General features: G+C 38.4%; 1 protein-coding gene across 4 annotated transcripts in view; it reads right to left on the reverse strand.

The window, feature by feature from the left end:
• Window positions 1–27101, reverse strand: part of LOC145243843 (5'-deoxynucleotidase HDDC2-like) — a 45394-nt gene extending 18293 nt beyond the window's left edge. For 2 of the 4 annotated variants that reach the window (XM_080106873.1, XM_080106871.1), the window contains exons 1-3: window positions 19721–19866; window positions 16449–16573; window positions 5109–5211 (exon numbers count right to left, since the gene is read on the reverse strand). In XM_080106873.1, coding sequence (XP_079962999.1) covers window positions 5109–5211; window positions 16449–16573; window positions 19721–19783 — 291 coding nt within the window. In that variant the 5' untranslated portion in view covers window positions 19784–19866. Of the gene's footprint in view, window positions 1–5108; window positions 5212–16448; window positions 16574–19720; window positions 19867–26423 lie in introns of those variants that run through there. The other 2 variants (XM_080106870.1, XM_080106872.1) reach the window with 2 other exon arrangements.
• Window positions 27102–27126: the final 25 nt, after the last annotated feature.

Here is a 27126-nt window from a genome sequence, read left to right on the forward strand (position 1 = left end):
TCGCATTTATTTTTGGAGTTCTTGTGGCTAATGCAACAGGTCTTAACTTTTCTATCAAATTTGCAGCATCATGGTCCTTAAGGCAATACCCTATGGCAAGCTGCAGTGCGTGTACAGTACATCGCATGTGCCTGATCTCACAAAGATGACACTTCTTCAGCAACATCATCAAGATGTTCATCTAATTGTTGTTGGTCTCTTTTAATTAATGATACAGCAGTTTTATCAGTGGTGTAACTGGTTTCTTTTTCTTCATTTTCTTGACTTTCATTTAGCTTTTCTATAGTTTTCATCATGTTAGACGCATTGTCAGTAACAATGCTGATGTTTTCTTTATCAATATTGCGTTCCTTCAAAATATTCTCAATCAAACCTTGAAGAATGCTGTCATGTTTTGCTTTTGTATCTTTAACAGCAAGAGTGCTTGTTACCATCTTTCCATTACTAGTACAGTACCTTACATTTATTGCAAAGTTATTGACTCTGTGCCTTGTTGCTGCATCCATTTTCAAAAACAGATACCGGCCTGAAAGAAGTTCTTTTTTGTATTTGCTTCATTTATGATAAGTTTCTCCAAGGAAATACTGAACTTTCTCGCTGATAAACTGCTGGAATGCTGGTTGAGAGAACAGAGCAGGAGGCATACTGTTTTTAACAACCACATCAATTATGCTCTTCTGAAACGTTTCTGCAGTCATAGTAATTTTATCAGCCATTACAAATTTCCTCAGATCAGTTTGACTTTAACCGTTGACAAGATTCTCAAGTTGAAGCTTTTGAAAGTGATTCAGTTTGATTATTTTCTCTAACCTTTTCAAAACTATTTGGATGGTGACGTTCCAAATGTCTCTTCAAATTATAAGCTCTTTTTTTGAAGCACTTTTACCACAAAATGTACTTATCTTACTTTCAACTGTCATCATCATTCTCATCTTCATTAACTGTACAGTTACATAAAACTTCAGATAGCAAAAAGTGCTCAAATACACTTGATTAAGCCAGCGTCTTTCTTGCCATACTGGTAGGGATATATGTTTATATTAAAAATTATTTTTAGCAATTGGTACATAATTCAAATCTGAAAAGACTACAAAAAGAAAAGACTTAATTTCTAACATATACATGAGAAAAAAATCTTAGTTTAGAGAAAGCAAATTAGATTAGGCAATCAGTTTAGAAATAATTTTTTAGATTCCAAATAGCATACATATGTTTACATATAAATAATGAATGAATTCTAGGATTATTCTTATACATGATGCATAAACAATGAATCAGTAACATCTGAAAGCGGCTAACGGCCCCTCCCCCCCCAACTTCATCTTGTGAATTCTTTTCTGTCTTAAGAATTTCGTTTTTAAGTAGCTTTCATAGCTTTGCTACTTTTTCTTCTACTACGAAATACTGGCTAACAAGGTATTGTTCAAACAGATCTTTTTACACGACAAGATATGCAAAAATACGAAAGTGAAGCAAAATCACAAAAAACAAATCAAATGAAAAAAAAAACGCAGTTCTTGTCAATGCACCATCATGCATGATCGACTACAGAAAACGCCGGCTAGTCACCTTCTACCGGCACCATGGAGAGAAAAAATACTGTAGAATAAGAAAAGATTTTTGATTTTTTTCAGTGAATTTTACCTTCTAAAAGGATATTTTTAAAAATATGAAAGAATAGATTATGTATTTTTGTAAACAAGTTATAGATCCTATTTATGATGAAAATCATGAAATTTGTGTTTGCCTGGCAATGAAACTGTATACAATCTTGGCACTTGATGCATGTGGCGAGGGGTACGGTGTGTGTGGGGGGGGATATCAACCACTGATGCATTTCAAAATACTTTCTTCATACTCGTAAAATGTTTTAAAGATATTATAGAAGCTTTTTAGACATTATAATAAAAATGCATTTTTGACCCATCATTAAATTAGACTTGAGCAAGGAGAACACAGCCGATTGCATTTATAAAGTTATTGTTTTAGTTTGGCTTACTGACGAGGGCTGACAGGATCTATGCGTTTCCCAGTGATTGCCTTTTTTCTGAGAGGGTGAGAAAGAAAACGGTGGGTAATATTAAACGTTTTTTAAGTGACCTACCTTGAAAAAATGGGACTTAAGATAAAATATAAAAAAAAATAGAATTTTACTGACTCAGACTCCTCTGGTCAATAAATTGGCCTCGACTCTGACTCCTCAACTCCGACTCCCCAGCCCTGGTTAGCATGCTATAACAAGCTGCTATAAAATCACATACTTTGCACGTACCGTGGGAAAGGAGTTAAGTTTCCATGCCTTAACTTTGAAAGGCTGACCTTCAAAAATCAATACTAAAAATCTAGTTATCTACTAAGAAGGCATGCATTATAATTCATATTTTTAGCTTATCTATGAGATAGATATTAGCCATTATTATTAGTGATAGTTTGTACTTAGATTTAAAGTGATCTATATCAAGTAGCAACCATATCTTTCTTTACCTTAGATGAGCCAAAGTACTAGTGATTGTTTTTATATGAAAACTAACAACTGAAGCTTGTTACAAATCATACCCTAACTCATTACACTATAATTCTTCCAATGTATTAATGTATTATAAACCATATTTAATCCTCATTGAACTCTAGTGGATATTAACCTTAAATCTACATCCCACACTCGTACATACCCCCACCCACGTTTCCACTCAAAACGTGTGAATAACCACATCTCCCAATCTTAATACTATTTTGGGGAATCTAACTTCATAGCAGATACTAATTATCTTTGATATTAACTCAATTAATCCTAACTATTCATATGAGGGTGTAGAAATAAATGGCTTCGAAACCAAGCGTGGAGCTAACCCTCTCAGTGTTGATGAACTCATAGATTTGGTAAGGGCATCCATCTAGAAAGAAAACTCCGATGTTAAACTCATACGTCTTGACAGCAAACAGGGGATGGAGGCCTCCTCAGTCCTGGTCAACAACCTTCTTAGAGTTGGTGACTCAATCAAATCACCGGTTTGCAAACCTAAATTCCTTAAGGAGTAGGTAGGCTCTGCCTATCACCCAGCTTCCATACTCTTTTTTTGCCTATTAGCCAGTTGTAGAAATGTGGTCACAGGGACTCATTAGAGATGCCCAGTGCTTAACTTTGTATCCTGAATAGGACACTGAACATTATCTCCCACATCTGCCTTATTCCCTTCCCCTACACTTGGGCATTTTGGGGGTGCTTGTTTACCATGTATGCTAACATGATTGGACTGGGCCACTCTTGTCTAACAGATTTGAGGGTATCAGTTTGACATGTTTTTCTGGCTGCTGTATTCTGACTGACAGTACAGAAGCCCTAACTATTTGGTAGCGCTTAGAACGGCTGCTCTATCATCAGTTGTATAATATCAGGATGGTTGTAGTGCCATGTCACACATGGAAAGGGACCCCACACTCATCTCTGATGGTCATTCCCGAGGCCACATTATTGTGGATGAGGAGTCGGCTGATGGTCTACTTGTGTTGCATGATGGTTTATTTGTGTTGCATGATGGTCTACTTGTGTTGCATGATGGTCTACTTGTGTTGCATGATGGTCTACTTGTGTTGCGTGATGGTAGCTATGCACATTCACTTTGTCTAGCACCTTTCACCTTAAACTGAAATTACAAAATAAAATGAAATGACAGCTCAATCCAAAATGACAGTCAAACCAGATACACACTCAAATAATGATTCACCTCCTCCCTTGAGGCTTGTATTTACAAATATACATATATGAACTTAGAACTAACTTAGATAATGTAGAATCATTTCTCCTAGTAAACTCCCTAGATATCTTTGCACTAAGTGAAACTAACTTGCATTCCTTCATCCCCTCTAACCACTTTAACATATCTGGTTATCTTCCACTTTGTACTCTGACAGACACATGTACGGACTTGGAGTCTATATTCGTAACACCCTCCCCATCACTAGAGAATCCAAACTAAAATCAAACGACCAGGCCTTTATGTGCTTTCAACTAACTTTACAACATAGTGTTAGCTACCTGTATTTTCTTTATCGCTCTCCATCAACCCATGGCTGTACTCTAATCAATCATGTCTGACAGCATAGCTGTAGCACCTCCCTTGACACTAGAAGAATTTGGGCAAAAGAACTGACCCATTAAATTATCGCCCCATTAGCCTCCTCCCTCTTTTTGCTAAAATATTTGAGTCCATAATTAATCAAGCGCTAGTCCAGTACCTTACAGTTACTAAACTTCTGTCTGATCATCAATATGGATTTAGGCAAGCCCGTTCTACTACAGATATCCTAACTGAAATCTCTGAACCTATATACCATGCACTGGATAAGGCAGGGGAGGGAAGGGAAGTAGCCCTAGATATATTTAAGGCTTTTAACAGGGTATGGCACGATAGTCTTCTCATGAAAATCAGATCATATGATATTACTGGACGAATGCTTAACATAATTACATTCTTCTTAAGTAAAAGAATAATCAGGACAGATGTTGAAACTTACCTAACAGTTTGGGACTTATTAGGTTGACTATTCTCTTTTGAACCCTGTCCAGAAGTGAGAGACTTGTAGCAGATGCACCAGCCCAAATGTGACAATACTCTGTACATGAGCGAATGGTGGTCTTGTAGAGGTACAGGATACTTTCAGGCATACTTTCTACAGAATACTTTCTAGTAGAGTAAAGAGAGCCCACTTTCTTTGCAGCAGCCTAGGCAATGTTCTCGATATATCTGTTCCAACTTATGTTCTCAGTAAATATTAATACATATATTTTCTTAAACCAAACATAAAAATGCACTTGTTAGGGATGATTTATGGATCTGAATTTTACTGATTGCTTAAAATCAAATATTTATCATCATTTTGTCATCAAAAACAAATTAAGTTTTAAATAAAAACAAATATGTTTTGGTTTTGAAAAATAGTAACAAATTTTGACAATTCCAATACCCGCAAAAGTTCCCATTTTTTTTATATCTCCAATTAATTGCGCCCCCCCCCAACTACTCGGAAACTGATTTCCGCATAGAAGCATCACAGTCATATATAAGAGTCGTGTTTTCTATAAAACCAAAAGCAAAAGACTAACAAACCTCTTCTCTCCTATGCTTTTCTTGTTTACAAACGTTGTCCGAGGGAGTGAGGTCGCCAACGATACTTTCAGCCATGTCATGAACCAGACACAGTTTGATACACCTACGTCGGAAGAAAAAAAAAGTTTCATGTGAGGAGATGCGGAAAATAAAAAAAGGTTCCATTCGAAATTCAATGCTGATTCTCAAGTTTTACAGAGATTCTCAAGTTAAACAAGATACGCCTGAAGAAGGTTGGAGGTTACATCAACCGAAACGTGAAAATTACACTCAACAATCATCCAAAGAATGAAAATAATGCGGATAACCAAGTGACTTGTCCAACAAGCATTTTAAAATATTCATTATCAAGAATACATGGTCATTCTTTACTTTATTCATCTTCAAGATTCCCGTTCGCATTGCAGATTTTTTGGAATCACTTTCAAATTTATATGGCCTAGCATTGTTGCCAGCAAGAAGCAGATGATATCCAGTAAATATTGGAATTCAGAAACTGCTGATCTGATTGCCTTTGGCAAATAATCCAACAATTTAGAGACTGCCATAGCCGTACAAGACCCTTTTTGTTGAAATAATGTGTTGCTTCATGAGGGAAGACAAAAAAAAAAGTGTTATTAAACATGGTAACTTGACTGTGACAATCGTCAACTAGATAATAACCAGAAACTGAACGATGTCATATATATACAACAGTTCCGAACAATTCTGTCCACGCAACCCAACACAATCCTGAACAACTCCAATTCGACACTTCACAAACCCAAACAACTCCATCAATTCGACACGACATGATTCTGAACAACTCCGTCGATTCGACACATCACAATCCCGAACAACTCTGTCCATTTGACACGTCACAATCCCGAACAAAACCCGTCCATTCGACACGTCACAATCCCGAACAACTCCGGCGATTCGACACGTCACAATCCCGAACAACTCCGTTGATTCGACACGTCACAATCCCGAACACCTTCGTTGATTTGTGACATGTTCTTCTGAGATCAGCAAGGTGTCTTAGTGTGGCGGGACCCATCAGTCGATTTGGTTGGTCTTAATTTCGCAATAGGGTTGATATGTTGCCGCTTCGTTGATCTGTCATGCTAGAAGGAAAGCAATTTCATGCACATAAAAGAAAAACAACTCTGTGTTCTATTCTACTGATTAAATTCAAGATAAGATATACAAATATATAGTTGTATACAATTGTCTTTAGTTCAATGTTGATTTTGACAGACTCCACCAAGTTGATAGGTAGATTTCTCGATATTGCAGTAGGGCTGATGTGGGAAGAAAGAGTGTGGTGACTCTTTACAAGTCGAGATACAGTCTCAGACTCTCAATAACTTGTACTCCAAATTCAGCTTCAACTGCCGGGTTCGACTCTGCGCCCCATTCATATACTCAGGGGAGAGGTGAAACTGGGGTTAGTTGCTGGACCATTCGTATCCAATTACGTCACCACAGAGGAGGTCCTTTCTTCCTCAAGTGCACCTGTAGATCTGCGAGTGTTCTCATGCACAGAAAGGTTATTCCCCGCATTGTACTCAAACTATAAACATCCTTAGTTCTGAACCCTCAGTCATTCCATTTTCGGAGTACAATTTACAAAAAAAAAAAAAAAAAAAAGATATTGTCATTGATTTTCATAACAATGAAAATCATAAATCCAATCTTTCTCTTAACAAAGCCTTTTGGTTGCATAGGGGTTATATTTTAGAAGGGATGACGTATGTATTTGTTGTTCATATTGTTAGTAAGAGAAAGTCTTAGAGTGTTCATGTTGTGAGATAGAGACAGGTCTTTTTTTTTTTATTACATTTTCACCCCAAACAAGTCACATTGCCACTGTGGTGTAGGGGACTACTATCAGGGGTAGCAACTACTGGGGTACTATGTTGGGATTTGGGCAGCAAGATGTCGGTTCACATTACACTTGGAACTTCTGCATGTCAGTACAGTTGGGGAAGCAGGGACCTGGAATGGAATTCCAGAGTCTAGCAGTTCTGGGGAAGAAACTACTGGAGTAGAAAGATCTTTTACATCTAGGGATCTCTACTGTGTGGGGATGGGATTTAGCTGCCTGTCGGGTTTGTCGAGGATGTCTACGTCGTGGGGGCACAAGTGTCTGCAGTTCGTCAGAGCATTCACCATTAAAATACTTGTAGAACAGGCAGAGGGATGCAACATTTCGTCGATGGGACAGAGGCTGAAGCTTAGATGCCAGTTCCGGGCCTATCAGATTGGCGACTCTCTTTTGAAACTTGTCTAGGAGCGAGAGACTAGCAGCAGATGCACCAGCCCAAATGTGACAACAATACTCCATACATGGGCGAATGGTGGCCTTATAAAGATAAAGGATACTTTCAGGTGTCAGTAGTTTTCTAGCACGGTAGAGAGAGCCTACCTTCTTCGCAACGGCCCTGGAAATGTTTTCAATGTAATTGTTCCAACTCATGTTTCCTGTGAACGTTAGGCCAAGGAGTTTGAAAGATGTACTGTCAGATAGGGAGTCACTGGCCATTGCTATTGGCGACAGAGAAGGTTTCTTGTAATTATTGAAGGAAACCAGTTAAGTCTTGGCAGCATTGAATGTGACCATCCATTTTTGTCCCCATTCCACTACAGATTGGAGGTCATCCTCTGGTGTTTTTGCCATTTTTTTAGTTATGTGTTCATTTATTTTCCTGTCATGCCTGTTATAGAGCGTGGTGTCATTGGCATATATACCCATCCCAGAGGCAGTTTTGTCGGGGAGGTCATTAATAAATATTAGGAACAATAGAGGTCCAAGGATAGACACCTAAGGCACTCCCGCATTTATATCATATTGTTTAGATGTACGACCGTTGAGGACAACCTGGATTTTTCCTTATCTAAGAAGGATTTAATTATGTTAAGTATTCTACCAGTGATACCGTATGATTTAATTTCCCTGAGGAGACCCTCATGCCATACCCTGTCAAAAGCCTAAGATATATCTAGAGCTACCGCTCTGCCTTCCTCCGCTTTGTCCAGTGAATGGTATATATGTTCAGAGATTACAGTGAGGATGTCTGCGGTGGAACGGGCTTGTCTAAATCCATATTGTTTGTCAGTCAGAAGTTTAGCAACTGTAAGATGACGGACTAGAGCATAGTTAATTATGGTCTCAAATATTTTGGCGAAAAGTGTGAGGCTAATGGGGCAATAATTTGATGGGTCAGTTCTTTCGCCAGAATTCTTGAATACTGGTACCACAGAAGTAGTTTTCCAACAGCCCGGAAAGCATGATTCATTAAGGCATTTGTTTAGAGTTTGGAGAGAACTGGAGCTACTTCGGCTGACCACTTTTTTAATAGCACAGCTGGGATGAGATCAGATCCACATGCTTTAGAGGTGTCAAGGTTTTTTATGATACCATGCACCTGAGCAGGGGTGATTTTTAGATTGTCTAGCGTGACATCTGTCCGCAAAGGAAAGTTAGGCAGGGGTGGTTGGAAGGGTCCAGTGTGGAGTTCGAGGCAAACCGGCTGGCAAGCATATTAGCCTTCTCGGTTGCTGAGCAAACAACCTTGTGATTGTTGGTTAGTGGGGGAATTGTTGATTGCCCATTATTTACTACACTGTTGTAGATTTTCCAGAAGTCACGATGCGTTTTTTAGTGGTTTCAGTAAATTCTCTCTTAGCTGTCACTATTTCCTTCTTAACGTTACTTCTAGCTTCTATATACTTCTGTCTGTTTGAACTGGACTTATGTCGGTTAAATCTGCGGTACGCATGCTGCCTTTGAGCAATGGCAGTTGCGCAAGTAGAAGTAAACCATTGGGGAAAGTGGGGTTTGCTATAAAATTTCTGCATGGGAACATGTGCTTCAACTGCTGTTTTGAACCATTTAGTTATCTCAATTGCGCACTATTCAGCAGGAAGAGAAAAAATATTTCCCCATGGAGCATCTCTGATAAGATCTCTGATGGCTTCCCAGTCAGCCTTTTTATAATATCTCGTTGTTTTGAGCACTGGCTCTTCAGTTTTGGCTCTAGAGTTTCGGGCGATTTTGACCATTATCACTGCATGATCAACGTTCCCGAGTGAGCTGTCAGCATTTGTTATACAATCGTCGGGAACTGTGGTCAGAAACAGATCTAGAAGTGATGCGTCTTGTTCTTGCTGGTCAGGGAAACGGGTTGGAAACGTAACCATTTGTGATAGGGAGTGAGATGTAGCGAAGCTATGTGTTGTGCTGCCCACTGCATCTGTGTGAGTAAAGAATCCAAGCCAGTTTTTGTGGTGAACATTAAAGTCACCAAATACATGTACTTTTGCACTAGTGTCGAGGCAGAGTGCTGTGTCTATGCTGTCAGAGACTTTGTTTATTATGGTGCAGTCCTAGGTCGAGGGAGAGCGGTAGAGAAAATAAAAGTAGCTAATATTGTGTTGTATGTTTACTCTAAAGTACATAAAGGCTTGATCGTCCGTTTCTAGGTTTGTTTCTCTAGTCAGGGGGAGGGTGTTACGAATGTAGACTCCAAGTTCGTGCATATGTCTGTCAGAGTCCTTACGACAGAGTGGGAGATAGCCAGGCATGTTAAAGTAGTTAGAGGGGATGGAAGAGTCTCGCTTAGTGCTAAGATATCCGGGGTATTTGTTAGGAGAAATGCTTCAACATCAGCTTAATTAGTTCTAAGCCCACGGATGTTAGTGAATGCAAGCCTCAAGGGAGGAGGCAAGTTGGATTTGTTTGTCCCTAGGCCTGGTTTAAGCTTATTTTTAGATTGTACTGTCATCATGTTTTTAAAGAGTTTCATTTAGGTAAGGGGGAGCTGAACAAGAGGTTATGCAGGGTATCAGACATGCAACACAAGTAGACCATTAGCTGACCTTTCTTCAACTAGGACTGTGACCTTAGGATAACCTATCGGGGATGAGTGCAGGGTCCCTTTCCATGCGCGACATGACACTACATATTATACAACTGTTGATAGAACAGCCGCTCTAAGCGCTACCAAAGAGTATGGACACCTGTACTACCAGTCGGAAACAGCAGCCAGGAACTGTCAATCCGGTACCCTCAACCCATCAGAAGAAGGTCACCCTAATCTAATTGCACAGGCATGTGTGGTACTCAAGTACTCCCAAATGTCCAGTTTTGAGGGGTGGGATGTGTTGGGAGTGGGGAAATGGCATTTATTGCCCTAGACAAGAAACAAGATCTACCACTAAGTGTTTTGTCGATTCACTGTGATAGTGTCTCTGCGCCTGACTAATAGGCAAAGAAGGAGTATGGAAGCCGGGCTATAGACAGAGCCTATCTACTCCTTAAGTAATTTAGGTTTGCAGACCGGTAATTTGTTTGAGTCACCAGCTCTAGGAAGGTTGTCATCTAAGACCGGAGATGCCTCCCTCCCCTTTGGTTTAGTTTCAGAGTTTTCCTTCTCCTAGACGGGTCCATCAGCCTTGAGAGGGTTTGCTCCGCGCCTGGGTCCTAATCCAGGTATTTCTGCGACCCCGCGTGGTTAGTTAATGTTACAGGGTTAGTTTGTAGAGGTTATATATCTAATGAATAGTTACACTCCTCAAAGTGATTTAGGGACATGCAGTGGAAGCAGTTATGTGAGCAGACTTGTTAGTGTGGATTAAGACTTTTACCTTTAGATTTTTCCATTTAACTTTATGTTAGTTTAGGTACAGGATAGCGTTATAGTGTGAGTAGGTATTAGGATTTGAGCTAAGAATTTTGCCCAGTCACTGTATATTTAGATTTAGGAGGGTTAAGATGTACAGTAAGGGTATAACTGGAGGAACATTTTAAGTCATGGTGTATTCCGTATGTATAATCGTCAGCATCAGACAAGGCCAAATTATTTGCAAAGAACTTTGCAGCTAATTCTACCCTATTCGATGAAAGCCATTAACTCCCCATATTTCCTCCTATAACACAGAACACGCTAGGTAATATACAAATATCTGTGCATGAGGTCGCCAAGCTAATCAAGAACCTTGATTCCAGTAAAGTAACTGGCCCTGACGGCATCCCAATTATAGTGTTAAAAAAGCTTCAACCAGAACTTGCTCCCATACTTACGAAACTGTTTAAGCGCTGCCTTAAGAAGTGCTTTCCAACACCCTGGAAGACCTCATCAGTATGTCCTGTATTTAAGAACTCAGGTGATAAGTCATCTCCCTCGAAGAACAGACCAATAAGTTTCCGGGGTGTTATGAATAAGTTGCTGGAGTCCATGTTAAATAGAGAAATAGTCAACCACCTCAGCAGGAATAACCTTCTTAGTGACACGCGATATGGTTTACGTTCTGCAAGATCTACTGCAGATGTGCTAACGGTTATATCTCATAGGATTAGTGAATCTCTTGACAAAGGCTTCCTTTCTAGGGCAATTGCTCTTGACATATCAAAGGCCTTTGACAAGGTATGGCATAAGGGTCTACTTCACAAGATTTCCAGCTACGGTATAACTGGAAGTGTTTTCTCAATCATTAAATCATTTCTCTCCGATAGGCTCATAAGAGTAGTGGTCGATGGACAAAAATCAGAGACCTGCAGTATTAATGCTGGAGTCCCTCAAGGGTCAATCCTGAGCCCAACTCTCTTCCTGATCTACAGCAATTACCACCCTAAACACATACTTAAATCATTCGTTGACATCTATGCTGATGACACGACCATCTACGGCAACACATCAAAGGCTGTAAATGACAAAGTTCTCTCTGATTCTCTCTCCTCTGATCTCGAGCGCGTGGTTCAGTGGGGGAAGACGTGGCTGGTTACCTTTAATGCATCTAAAACCAAACTCCTATCCTTACATCATCAATGCTCTGATCCCCATCTGGTATCAATTGGGATGGATGGCTCTCGTCTGGGAGAGGCCCCCTGAAATGGAACACGTACATCAAGTCTGTTGCCAAGGTTGCTGGAAAGATGGTGGGATCCTTCTAGCGCTCCAGAAGATATCTCACTGCTGATGCAATTCTTTATCTGTATAAAAGCCAAGTATGTCCAAGGATGGAATACTGCTGCAATATCTGGGCAGGAGCTGCTAAAAACAGCCTATCCTGCCTTGACAGAGTACAAAATAGACTTCGTGGTTTAGTGGGTGGTGCCCTTTTCTCTACCCTGCAACCTCTCTCCGACACAAGAGACGTTGCGAGCCTATCCTTGTTTTATCGTTATTTCCATGGCAGGTGCTCGTCTTAACTCCAATCTCTGGTTCCCCCTCACCAATCTTTCACGAAAAACACCCGTCTAGCTGAATCCACTGTGAAAAATTTCCCCCACTCTATATCTGTGCCTAAATCAAAACGTGGATTCCATGAACAAAACTTCTTTCTTAGAACTGCACGCCTGTGGAACTCTGTTCCGTCTGCCTGCTTCCCACCTGACTACAACCTGGATGTCTTCAAGTCCAACATTAACAAATTCCTAATGAACCGCCCCCTTAAGTAAACACTTCATCAAATCTCCACACTAACGTACTGTACTTGCAATAACCCTTATCCCCGAGTGGCTTCCGGGCCTTGATAAGTGGTGACCACCATGTAAAAAAAAAAAAAAAAAAAAAAAAAATTAAGTAAAATAGATATTTGGGTAAGTTTTCAGTCAATGCAAATAGATAGAAGTTGTGTTAGTGTTTCTACTATTGAAGGAAGATAATTTCAGTTTTCATTTAAGAGTCATCAAGCGTTTTGCATAACAGGGAGTATCGGATTTGGTTTTGTATTGATCGTTGCAATACCATCTAGGGAGAGGCATTCTTATGTAATGAAGATCGCTTTGCATCCGAGTGCATACGTTGGCTGGTTAAGTACCAAACTGGATAGGAATGAACTCTAATGCATGTCAGAGGTAGAAATGTATAGATGTTTAGTGATGACTGTTAGGCGGTTAGCATGTGAAAAGTTAGGAGCTGGAGGCTAAGGATTCCACTACTAAGGCGTGTGTAATGTAGGGTTTTAGTGGCAGCTAGAGGGGTTATTAACTTACAGAATACAGTAAAGTTTCATTAGGATTTAGAGTTTAAAGTATTGTTTTAGCTTGAGAGAAAGGAATAAAATTTTCCCTTCTTTTCCCCTATTTTGCATGCAGGTTAGACATAGGCAGTCGTCTTGGAGGTAAAGAGAAACAATTATTTCGTCGTGATTCGGAATTCATATTTATAGGCAGTCATTAAGGTTGGGGACAAAACATTGTATCTATTCAGAAAAAAAGTCCTAGTGACGCAGCTAAGACCACTGTAGATTTCAGTACAACTATAATAACAGTTGATTATAAGCTATATCCAGAGGTTTGCTAGAGATATCGACGAGGTCTCTTTATTAATACAAGCGAGCATATGGCAATTGTAGATATTAAGTATATTACTTAAATAAAGTTCTTCTGAATTCTACAGTAGAAAAAATAAATCCACGTCTGTGCTAATTTCGGAAAATTTATCCTGCCTAAGATATTTTATCTCTAGCCATAGTACAGAGCGTGGAATTTATCATTTAAGCTAGGAGAGAACGTGGTTGGTGTTTTGCTGGGGGGGGGGGGGGGATTTAAAACTGAGCAAAAAAAACAAAAGACAAATGCATACATAAATTAGTAAAATAAAAAATTTAAAAGGGAAGAAATAACAAAGTTAGTATCTTTTAGGACTAGGATGATTTAGGATAACACTTAACTTGCTCCGCACACCACAGCGCTTCCAGTAACACATCTAACCATATTTGGAGGAGGGGTGGAGAGATTTCTTTGACCGGATATTATACGTGTTTGTAACTAATTATATCTTCCGAATTCAACGCACATGCGTGTATATGTTAATTTTACTTTCTTATATATAAAGGGAGACAGGGTACATGTTAATACAGGAGAGCCGACGGCATGTAATACGCACTGAGATTTGATATATAGATAGATAGATAGACCGATAGTGCATTTGACATTTATACTGTTTGACAGTTCTGTGAATGGGAGTGTTTCTATAACATTGACACATATTTCTTTACCTATTTTTGAGATGATGATTTTCACAAATTTCTTACAATATAAATTCACAATACCTTTCTGTTGTTGAATAACACGAAGACGCAGATACAAGAAGATGATGATATTCATTTATTCCATTTTCGACCGGTCAATGGCTTTGCATCAAGGAATTCAAGTCTCTACATGGTTCTTTCTTCTCCCCTTCACTTCCAAGGTTCCATGTCAGCTGTTTCTGACTCCTCTCTTCTCCCCTGACTGACTGACTCTTACTCTTTGCCAAGCTCCAACTATATTGAAAACTCATTACATCATTGCATGACCAACACGTGCATATCAGACACATGGCCTGACACGCCTCACGTTTTCACAAAGCCGACTCTCTAGCCTAATTTTTGATTAACCCATTTTACAAACATTTTCCATTGTCCGTTTTTAAATTCCTTATTTTAATTTCATTTCTTTAACAGAAACAAAATTACATCATTACATTCCTTTTTCAATAAACAATTATCTAACTATTTTATGTGAACTAAACAATGATTAATTCTACATTCCATTTTCAATAACATTCTGTATTATTTATTTTAACTTATGATCGGAATTCTCAATTCCAAATCTTGCTTCGCAAGTTTGAATCCTCGGCTATCTCATATTTACTCACAAGAACAGGCAGCTGCTCTTTAACATTTTGCCGTAGACAGGGCACACCGATGATAATTAAAGAATAAAACAAATCATATCTGCCCGGCTTCTCCAGTATTTTGAGTCTTGACCTCTCCCCTCCCCCGTGGGGAGCTTAACCGTTTCCTGGGACGATCACGTCACACTCAAACCCCCCATAGACCAGCGGTTTCCTGAGGAAACACATTAGTCTAATTTATCCGCACACACCATCTCTGTCCCAACCAACCTCTCACCGCACCCAATATCAGCTGGTTAAATTGGCTGGTTATCATTATTGGTTCAACTGTCAAAACAAAAAAAAGAAAAAATTATATATATATATATATATATATATATAGTTTGAACTTGAATTCAACAACAACCACTCCCCTAGGTGAGAGGTCTCTACATCAGCTCGTCACCTAAGCCATTCTCCTTCTGGGTTTTAAAAGTTCAAAAGTTCAAGATTGTCAGTCTCGTTATTTTTTTTTTCAAAACAATTATAAAAGTCACTCGAAATCTTTTTCACAAAATTAGAAAAGTCACATTTTTTTTCAACACAATTATAAAAGTCACTCGAAATCTTTTTCACAAAATTTGAAAAGTCACATTTTTTTTCAACACAATTATAAAAGTCACTCGAAATCTTTTTCACAAAATTTGAAAAGTCACATTTTTTTTCAACACAATTATAAAAGTCACTCGAAATCTTTTTCACAAAATTATAAAAGTCACATTTTTTTCAATACAATTATAAAACTTAGTCAACTTCTTTTTTCAATCAAAAATTATAAAAGTCTCTTCGGATGACTTTGATAATGACTTTTATAGCTCTAGGACAAACTCATTTTCGCTACAGGTAAGCCTACAATTCTTGAACGCTTTCGCACATGCTTCTCATATAATGTATGGTTCAATTGGAACATACATCCTCCCAGGCATTATCTTTTCATTTTGAGTGTCCCTTTGGGGGAGCAGGTTTTCTGCATCTTCCAGCCTTGTCCCACATGTTGTTGCAATTTTGTTGGAAAGCAGTTAATAACTAGCCTCTCTCTCCTGCGAAAGCAGCAAAATGATGATATTCCAATAAAATAGACTAGTAGATTAGTTCAAAATAGACTAATAGATTAGTTCAAAATAGACTTTGTAGCCTCGTAGGAGATGTCCTTTTCTCTTCCTTGCAACCTCTATCTCACAGAAGAGATGTTGCGAGTTTGTCTCTGATGTATCGTTATTTTCATGGAAAGTGTTCAACTGAGCTTCAATCTATGGTCCCCCCTCGCCAAACTTTCACAAGAAACACTCGTCTAGCTGTACACACTATCAATAATTCCCCCCTCTTTATCTGTGCCTAAACCTAAACGTAGATTCCATGAACAAAGCTTCTTTCTTAGAACTGCACGCCTGTGGAATTGTCTTCCGTTTTCCTGTTTTCCGGCTGACTACAATATGGTTGTGTTCAAGTCTAACGTAAATAAGTTCTTGATGAGCCGTTCTATATAAGTTATCAAATTTATCAAATTTTCATTACTAATGATTACTATATTGTCCAATGTCTACTGTACACTCTTTAACCCTTATCCTTGAGTGGCCTCTTGGCCTTGATAAGTGGTGATGCCTATGTAAAAAAAAAAAAAATAAATAAAATCACAAGTCGAGTTTTCACATTTCTCACAATATTAAAAATAGAACTGTCTACATCATCTTACCTTTCTCTGTCTAAGCCGGCCGTCGGCTCTGCAAGGAATGCAAGTACTGCCATCCTGTACATGTGGTCAGACACACTCTCAGGGTCGCTCACATTTCTTTTCACCCAGCCTGTTCGACGGACACGCTGAAAGTACAAAACAAGACAAAAAAGATAAAAATTTAAAAATGAAATCTTACTTTTACATTCCATTGTAAATCTAATCACATGACTTATCTTGAGTGAAACTGTTTTGATATTACTCTGAAAATGTGTATTTTTATTGAAATCAGGTTTTAATAAAGAAAACAGGTAGAACTGAACTGGCCGCAAATGAATACACCGCATCACAAGTCAAGGCAGGTTGTTCGCTGTTACTCTCCAAACTTCAGCTATTTATGATTCCATTATGGCACACAGAAGACACAAGGACCAGTAAAAGCTTCAAGTCAGGTTTGGCCGGTGCGATGAAAAGTGGGTTCTTTACGACAACTGGCGCCGCTTAGCTCAGTAGTTAGACACTGATGAAGCTCCAGGACACTTCTTAAAGCCTGTCCCATCGACGAGATGTTGCATCCCTCTGCCTGTTCTACAAATACTTTAATGGTGAATGCTCTGACGAACAGCAAACACTTGTACCGCCCCGACGTAACTACCCCCAACAAACCCGACAAGCTACTAAGCCTCATCCCTTTACAGTGGAGATCCCTAGGTGCAAGAAAGCCTTTTACTCCAATAGTTTCTTCCCCAGAACTGCGGGTCTTTGGAACTCCCTTCCGGGATTCTGCTTTCCCAACTGCAATGATATGCAGAAGTTCAAGTGTAATGTTAACAAACATCTTTCTACTCTTCTCCCTTCATAATGACCCCGCTAATTAAGTCCCTAATAGTAGCCCCCTGCTTCAAAGTGGCACTGTGCCTTGTTTGGGGTGAAAATTGAATAAAAAAAATAAAAAAAAAGTCAGAGTTGCACCAAAAAAAAAAAAAAAAAAAAAAAAATGGTCATGCTGACTGTTTAGTGGTCTGCGACCGTTCTCATCCATTATAGTTTTTGAAAGCAAGCAAAACTATTACAACTAATTCTCTGGCTTGCTTTGGGTAGAATTGAAACCTTTATCGTCAGACAATTCTAATCTGGAGCAATAGAGACTCAACGCTTTCATCCACTGCATCACGGGCTTGTAGGGCGATCAAGGTTGGATTTTCTGGTTTTATAAACTCAATTTTGTGTTTGTCTGAAGAAATTGGTTTCAATCCTAGTCCTACCCAAAGCAGACCAGAGGATTAGTCGACCAAAATGTAGTGAGTAGTTACTGGCGATAAGTTACAAGACTCAGAATTCCTATTTCATCGCGGTTAATTACCTGAAGAAGGCAAGAGTAGGAGTTAGCCAAAACGTTGTGAAATAACAACTACAAAGATGAGGATAACAGTCCACAAAAATATGAATGCATAAATTATAAAACTTCATCTCAAAGGATTCCAAAAAATAAAAACAACATCTAAAAGTGATCTTATGTGTGCATGTAGTGAAAAGTCTCTACCAAATTACTCTGTCAATTTTTTGTGTACAGACATGAAAATTGATATATAGGAGATTCAGACCTGTCAAATAAATTTGATTTGGTTTTTAAAAATTGGAATTTGGCAGGTATAAGTCGACTTAATGTTTATGCTTCACGCATGTGCAAATATACATTTATATGTTAAGTGCATTAATTTGTCACGTTTTGATATGTATGTGTCCTTAGGTCAGCAAATATCGCTCGAGATTTAAATATATATTACTTCGTTAAATATTTGATTTATTTATATTTTTTTTTTAAATAGAATAAAATCTTTTTTTTTTTGTATTATTAAAATATATTTTTGAAAAAATAAAATGCGAGGTGCCTTAAATAAGTTTCCCGACTTTTTTTTGTACAAACTCCCCATGTTAAGAATGGCTTTCAAAATAATGTTATTATTCCATCCAGCACTGTGGCAATAGTGCACAAATTAAAATATCGAACTGGAAATAAAACAAAATATTGTTGTTTTTTGTATTTCCTATTTACTATTTTATTTTTTTTAGTTTCCTTTTTAAGTTCATGTAGTCGTTTCGGGTTTGTATTACTGTACACATAGATTCGAAAAAGTTGTCAAAAAACAAATATAGAACAAATAAATGTTATCAAAGGCAAGATAAGTTATGTATGTGTACAGTAATACAAACCCGTAGTTTCTTTTTCTGGTGAAAGCGCACGGAGAGATCACCCGAAGACTTACATTAAAGAAGTTGATTACGGGGAGGTTGAAAATAAGAAAATGCTTTTGGGAATAAACACCCCCCAACCTTCCCATGTTAAGAATGGCTTTCGGAATAAACACCCTTTAGAGGTTGGAGAACCATTGACCCTTTTCCCTGTATTTCTTTTCAGGTTCGGAAGGAAAAAAAAGAAAAAAGTATTTTCATTTTTTTATTTTTTTTCTGAGTTCTGAGACATACTAAAAATATTTGTGTTATTATTTTAAAACGAAAGAAAACTATTTTGTTAAATTTCGTTATTCCGTTTCATTTTTCGGTATTATTATACAAACACCGTGACAGGGTTAGGGTTAGGGTTTAGGGTTAGGTTTAGGGTTAGGTTTAGGGTTAGGGTTAGGGTTAGGGTTAGGGGTTAGGGTTAGGTTTAGGGTTAGGGTTAATTCGCTGTCACGGTGTTTGTATAGTTTTACCCATTTTTCAACTCCGGTTCAGTGTTTTCGTTCTTAAGTCAACTTTGAGACGAACTATTTTTTTCGCAGAAGAGTCAGGTATTAGTCAATTTTACCGAAGCAAGCATCGTTTTATTTTCTATTTTTGAGCGATTATCGAGATTTCAAAGATATGAAACTATCGTGTCAGCCTTTTTCCTTTTTCTAACTTAAGCTTCGTCATTACTTGTTTTTCGAAATGAATAAACACTCCAAAATAAGTTAAAAACTAACAGTCAAATAGGTAGAAGCGTAGTAGATTATCTTGCCTTTGGTAACATTTATTTGTTTTATATTTCTTTTGTTTATTTGTCCATTTTTTTTCCCCTTTTGTTGGCTCTGGTAAAACATGTGCGATCATTTTAATTAATTAATTTACAATCTGCAAGTTAAAATGCCATCGAATTTGTCGAATTAAAAAAAAAAATGAATGAAAAATGTCAGCACACGTGATCACTTTTCAAAAAGAGGTGGAAAATATCGTGTTTTACAACTAGACATCAAATTAGACATTTTAGTAATTTATAAAGACATTTTATAAACAGTCATAATGTGTACCTTGAGTTGGCCGACTAGCGACATGAATTGAAAAATCTTCGAGAAATTCGGCGACAAACTCATTTCGGAACGAGAAAAAACGGCAAATATGAAAGCTCCACGGAGAAAAAAAACACAAAAAAAAAACGATGGAACAGATGTAAAATCCCTAGCGATTGGTTGAATTAATACTTAGCTCGGCGTTCATTGGTCCATACGAATGTCGGCATATTCACATGTTAATGAAATCTAGTAAAACACCAGTTAACAATAAACAAAACATGACGATCATTGAACGAAATCTACGGAAGAATATACGTGTAACAATCTTTCAATTTTTAATTATAATACATTTCTTAGTGTCAAAAAAAAAAAAAAATTACGAAAGATACAAATCTATGTATGCTTTGGATTATTCGGAATATTTTTATCTTTGTTGTTATATTCATGTTGTTTCGACGGATGTAATCTCCTACCTTCTTCAAACGCAGCATTTTGAACCAATTTTGCAGCAGGGATCATAGCTTTGCTATTAACTTTTGTTGCAAAAAGGTATCTTTATATATGGCCAGACACAACTAGCCCTCCATACACGGCCAGACATAACTAGACCTTTATATTCTTGTTGACTTACAAACACACAAAATAATAAAATAAAAAAATTCAACCCTTGAACTTTCCATTATATTGATAGGCTGTTGCAGAGGGGAGCAGACGATGATAAAACCAAACGATCGTACAACTAAGAATATTAGACACAGAAACAAAAAGAGAACGATAAGACGAGGAGATTGTGGTCAGTCCAAGTGAATAAGGATCAGCTTGAAGTCAGTGGTACTGCTGAGCTTGACATCAGTGGGTACTGGAAGGTGGGCGTCAGCAGGCTGTTGAGCTGGACATCAGTGGGCTCTGGTGTAAGTAACTGGACGTTGACAGGCTCTGGAGTGGATAGCTTGATGTCGACCAGCACGGAAATGGGTAGCTTGACGGCTACTGGCACTGGAATGAGCAACCGGACACTGATAGGCTCTGGAGTGGTAGCCTGATGTCAACCGGCGCTGGAAAGCTGCTGAGAGCAGCAGGAAGGCTGCAGGAGGCACTGAAAGCTGTTAGAAGACTGCAGGAGGCACCTAGGGCTGCTGGGAAGAGTTGGAAGAGTAGGCAGGTATTTCAGAGTGCAGAGTGCAGGACGTGAAGGTAGAAAAACTTTTGGAAGGTTAGCCCTGAAAAGGGCTGTTTGTGGAAAAACTTTCTGTTTGAAGAACTGTTGCTGCTGAGAGTTTGGACTGGGCATGTCAATGTTGACTCCTACCTCCCCCACTGTAGGTGAAATTTGGGGCTAAAGACACATTGTATTCATGAAATAGTATTGTTGAAACAGGCACCACTCTCAGTAAAAAAACAAATGAATAGAATTAATTCCTCATCAAACCCATCACAATAAATAGAGTTTCCAATGTAAATTTATTGTGTTTATGTTCGATTCAGCTCGGGATCAAAGTGTTTTCTATTTTGTTTAATGGAGAAAGGGTTGAATTTATGTTTCTTTCTCTTCAGTTCGAAATAAGGAAAGAGGTGTTGCTATTTTTAACACATGTCAGTAGTTCTGCTTGTCTGCCACCAGACAGCATACATCTGTAGAAATATATTTTCTTATAATATATATCAATCCTTATTTAAGAAGCTCAATGTAATTACAGAGCAATATAGAGAATAAATGACAAAAAAACTATATTCCAAAATTCATGATGCTGACCATCTAATTATTTATTCCTTTAATTCAGTTGACATTTACAATTCTTGACAGTATCTGTTTCATAGCGCAAAATCAATCACTTAATTATTATATCAATCAATGAATGCCCTTAACTCATCAGAAGAAATAGCAACAATCAATCTGCCAAAAGGAAATAAAGTTTGATTTAACATGATTAAAATCCGAAAATTTAAAGAGAAGCTGTAAATACCTTTAATATGTTTCCATTACGCCATTTTGAATATATATATATATGTATATATATATATTATAAATATATATATATACATATATATATTATAAATATATATATATATATTATAAATATATATATATTATAAATATATATATATATATATATATATATATATATATATATATATATATATATACACACACTATTATATAAAAGTCGGGTCCTGGATATGACCTTAAACTATATCCAGTGATGAGGCCCCAGCTTGCGAGCTTTGGGGAGTGTGAAGCTACCCTTTAATTGCCATTGCTCCCAGGTCCACTCTGACCTGGAGTTGTAGTACCTGTTAGGGTCCCAACTATGGGTTGAATAGAAACCGACTGGAAAACAACAAATATATTCTATTAAAAAATTTTTCTTCAAAATCTTTGGATTCGGCATTAAATAACCTGAAAAGGGGTGGATATGCTGTAAAACAAAAACAACTAACCATATAAAAGTCACCGTGTGTGTGCATGTGTGTGCGTGTGTGTGTGTGTGTGTGTGTGTGTGTGTGTGTGTGTGTGTGTGTGTTCCTTTCATGTGGGTTTTGAAATGGCTGAGCCTATCTTTTGCAAATTTCGCACAAATGTAATTTATATGTCTGGCAGTGTTCTTGGACAGAAATTCAGTTGATAAGTATCCGATCCTAAAAATAGTCTTTTTTTCTTACAGATAAAAGAATTTTACGGGAAAATATTTTATGTTTCACCATCAAGGGAGATAATAAAATCTCAACAAATAATTTCTTGTTAGAAAAAAAGCAGATTTGTTGACACCTGGAAATATAATTCAGTGATAGAGAATTATCCCGTGTACAAGCCTGGGTGTACCTCACCATTTTATTTAAAATTTTTCTTATTAATGAATTCAACTTACAATAAAAGAAGAGGTACAATTTAAAATCGTCACAAAAACAGACAAAATTTGTTGAACGACATTATCATTATTATTTATTTTTTTATTTTTTTGCGAATTAGTCCACCAGGAAAATTATTTGTTGTAATATATAATAATCAATAGAGGATTGATATAATACATTTGAAATCTGCATGAATTAAAATATCATGTTTAAGTGTATTGTATGACCGGGCAATGTTGTGTGTCCAGCTAGTATATATATTTTTCTTCTGGAAAATCTACAAAAGTGTAGGACATAATTGGCAATCAACAATTCCCCCACTATCCAACAATCATGAGGTTGTTTGCTCAGCAACCAAGAAGGCTAATACGCTTGCCAGTCGGTTTGCCTCCAACTCCACACTGAACCCTGCTAACCATCCCCTCCCTGATTTTCCTTTGCAGACAGACGCCACACTAGATAATCTGAAAATCACCCCTTCTCAGGTGCATGCTATCATAAAAAATCTTGACACTCCAAAAGCATGTGGACCTGATCTCATCCCGGCTGTGCTATTAAAAAAGTGCGCCGCCAAAGTAGCTGCAGTCCTCTTTTTTTTTTTACAAGGTGTTTACCACTTATCAAGGCCCGGAAGCCACTCAAGGATAAGGGTTATTGCAAGTACAGTACGTTAGTGTGGAGATTTAATAAAGTGTCTACTTAAGGGGGCAATTCATCAGGAATTTGTTTACATTGGACTGAAGACATCCAGGTTGTAGTCAGGTGGGAAGCAGGCAGACGGAACAGTTCCACAGGCGTGCACTTCTAAGAAAGAAGCTTTGTTCATGGAATCCACGTTTTGATTTAGGCACATATAAAGAGTGGGGGAAATTTTTTACAGTGGATTCAGCTAGACGGGTGTTTTTCGTAAAAGATTGGTGAGGGGGGACCAGAGATTGGAGTTCAGATGAGCACCTGCCATGGAAATAACGATAAAACAAAGATAGGCCTGCAATGTCTCTTCTGTGGGAGAGAGGTTGCAGGGAAGAGAAAAGGGCATCCCCCACTAAGCCACAAAGTCTATTTTGTACTTTGTCAAGGCAGGATAGGCTGTTTTTAGCAGCTCCTGTCCAGATATGGCAGAAGTATTCCATCCTTGGACGTACTTGGCTTTTATATAGATAGCATCAGTAGTGAGATATCTTCTGGAACGGTAGAAGGATCCCACCATCTTTCCAGTGACCTTGGCAACGGACTTGATGTACGTGTTCCATTTCAGATCAGGAGTAAAGGTCAAGCCCAGAAGCTTGTCAAAACATGGGGCTTCTCCTAGACGAGAGCCATCCATTTCAATTGATGCCAGATGGGGATCAGAGCATTGATGATATAAAGATAGCAGTTGGTTTTAAATGCATTAAAGGTAACCAGCCACGTCTTCCCCCACTAAACCACGCGCTCGAGATCAGAGGAGAGAGAATCAAAAAGAACATTGTTATTTACAGCCTTTGATGCGTTGCCGTAGATGGTCATGTCATCAGCATAGATGTCAACGAATGATTTAAGTATGTGTTTAGGGTGGTCATTGATGTAGATCAGGAAGAGTGTTGGACCCAGGATGGACCCTTCAGGGACTCCAGCATTAATACTGCAGGCATCTGATTTTTGTCCATCGACCACTACTCTTATGAGCCTATCAGAGAGAAATGATTTAATGATAGAGAAAACATTTTCCAGTTATACCGTAGCTGGAAATCTTGTGAAGTAGACCCTTATGCCATACCTTGTCAAAGGCCTTTGATATGTCAAGAGCAATTGCCCTAGAAAGGAAGCTTTTGTCAAGAGATTCACTAATCCTATGAGGTATAACCGTTAGCACATCTGCGGTAGATCTTGCAGAACGGAAACCATATTGCGTGTCACTAAGAAGGTTATTTCTGCTGAGGTGGTTGACTATTTCTCTATTTAATATGGATTCCAGCAACTTACTAATAACACACAGGAGACTTGGTCTGTACTGAGAGGAAGATGACTTATCACCTGAATTCTTAAATACAGGGCATACTGATGAGGTTTTCCAGGGTGTTGGAAAGCACTTCTCCTTAAGGCAATGCTTAAAGAGTTTTGTAAGTATGGGAGCAAGTTCTGGTTGAAGCTTTTTTAACACTATAATTGGGATGCCGTCAGGGCCAGTTGCTTTACTGGAATCAAGGTTCGTGATTAGCTTGGCAACCTCATGCACAGATATTTATATATTACCTAGTGTGTTCTGTGTTATAGGAGGAAATATGGAGAGTTGATGGCCTTCGTTGCATAGGGTAGAATTAGCTGCAAAGTTTTTGGCAAATAGTTTGGCCTTGTCTGATGCTAACGAGATGACCTCTGGTCCAGTGATAATCATTGGGATAGAACGCACACTTCTGTTCAGGATCCTATTTGTTATTTGCTAAAACTGGTGAGAACCAAGCCGCCGATCAGCTACTTTGGATTTAACAGACTGGGCATATAGCATTTTTTATTACTGTTTTACAGTGGTTGCTGGCATTCCTGAAAGCAGCTTTAGTCTCAGTACATCCATTACGTTGGTAGCTATGGAAAAAGTAATTTCTGTGCGCGATGGCAGCAGCACATTCTGCGGAGAACCATGGCTGGCTGTTAGGTTTTTGTTGGCATTTTTTAGATGGTATGAATCGGTCTATGCCTACAATTAACCATTCGGTCAGGTCTGATACTATAGAGGACACATTCTTTTTAAACATGGAATGCAGAGGTAGATCAGATATAAATGTATGATAGCTATCCCAGTCAGCCATGGAGTATCGGTATACAGTATGGTGGAGGGCTACGTCTGGGGACTTATTACATTTCATTTTTATCTTAACTGATATGACGGAGTAATCGGAAGATTCCAGAGGAGAATGAACGGAACATGAACATAGCTCAGGGGAAGTTGAGAGGAAAAGGTCTAAGAGGCTTGCATATTGACCTGTAGTATCGGGCACACGGGTGGGCTCGCGAACAATCTGAGTGAGGTCATAAGCAATGGCAAAATCATAACAGAACCTCCCCTCATCGTTCGTCTTATTTGAGTGGGTCAGCCATTCCACGTTATGGACATTGAAGTCACCACAGATGTGGATGTTAGCCGAGGGGTGTGCAGACAGGATGTGGTCTATTTTCTCAGATATGCTCTTAAAGATAGTAACTCCGCTGTTACCTTTAACACAGATACCTTAATGAATCTTCCTTTCCTACCTGCTGGCAAACTGCTTCTGTGGTACTAGTTTTCAAGAATTTTGGTGAAAGAACTGACCCAGTAAATTACTGCCCTATTAGTCTCCTCCAACTTTTCGCCAAAATATTTGAGTCCATAATTAACCAAGCTCTAGTCCATCACCTTACAGATGCTAAACTTCTAACCAACCAACAATATGGATTCAGGCAAGCCCGTTCCACAGCAGATATCCTAACTGTAATCTCTGAACATATATATCATTCACTGGCCGTTGAGGACAACCTGTATTTTTCTTCACTCTAAGTTGGATTTAATTATATTAAGTATTCGTCCAGTGATACCGTATGATCTGATTTTCCTGAGAAGACCTTCATGCCATACCCTGTCAAAAGCCTTAGACATATCTAGAGCTACCGCTCTACCCTCCCCTACTTTGTCCAGTGAATGATATATATGTTCAGGGATTACAGTTAGGATATTTGCTGTGGAACGGCTTGCCTAAATCCATATTGTTGGTTAGTCAGAAGTTTAGCATCTGTAAGGTGATGGACTAGACTGATACAACGGAGTGGTCAGAGGATCCTAGAGGAGAAAGAACAGAACATGAACATAGCTCAGGGGAAGTTGAGAGGAAAAGGTCTAAGAGGCTTGCATACTGACCTGTAGTATCGGGCGCACGGGTGGGCTCGCGAACAATCTGAGTGAGGTCATAAGCAATGGCAAAATCATGACAGAACCTCCCGTCATCGTTCGTCTTATTTGAGTGAGTCAGCCATTCCACGTTATGGACGTTGAAGTCACCACAGATGTGGATGTTAGCCGAGGGGTGTGCAGACAGGATGTGGTCTATTTTCTCAGATATGCTCTTAAAGATAGTAACTCCGCTGTTGTGGGGCCGATTGAGGGCAAATATAAATGCAGTGGTGTAAGCAAGTGCAACCCGGAAGCACATATAAGGTAAATTAGCATCTTCTCTAGAAATATCCCTGCCACATGGGAAGCCATCTTTAATGTAGGCACATATTCCATGCCCATGGCGATCTTGGGGGTCAGATTTAGATGTTGTTAGAGTATCTGTTAATTATGAACTCATCTAGGGAAATGGTCGGCCCTATTCCAGTATACTTTGATAATTATGTTTCAGTTTGAAGAAATATGGTTTAATAAAATTATGGGGTGTTCGTTCGCGCCTGACCTCCATAGAATGGAAATATGTCACAAAGTTTAACAAGGTTTTTTAATATAGATCCACAGTATATTGTGATAAGTGTTTCAGTGTGAACAGGTATAGTATACTAAATTATGGGGGTTATCTATTTTATGTTTACTTTCATCATATTTTGCTTTGGTTTTGATACCCCCG

The sequence above is a fragment of the Euprymna scolopes genome, chromosome 22 (assembly GCF_053919585.1).
Source record: "Euprymna scolopes isolate OS-2025 chromosome 22, ASM5391958v1, whole genome shotgun sequence".
NCBI lineage: Eukaryota > Metazoa > Mollusca > Cephalopoda > Sepiida > Sepiolidae > Euprymna > Euprymna scolopes.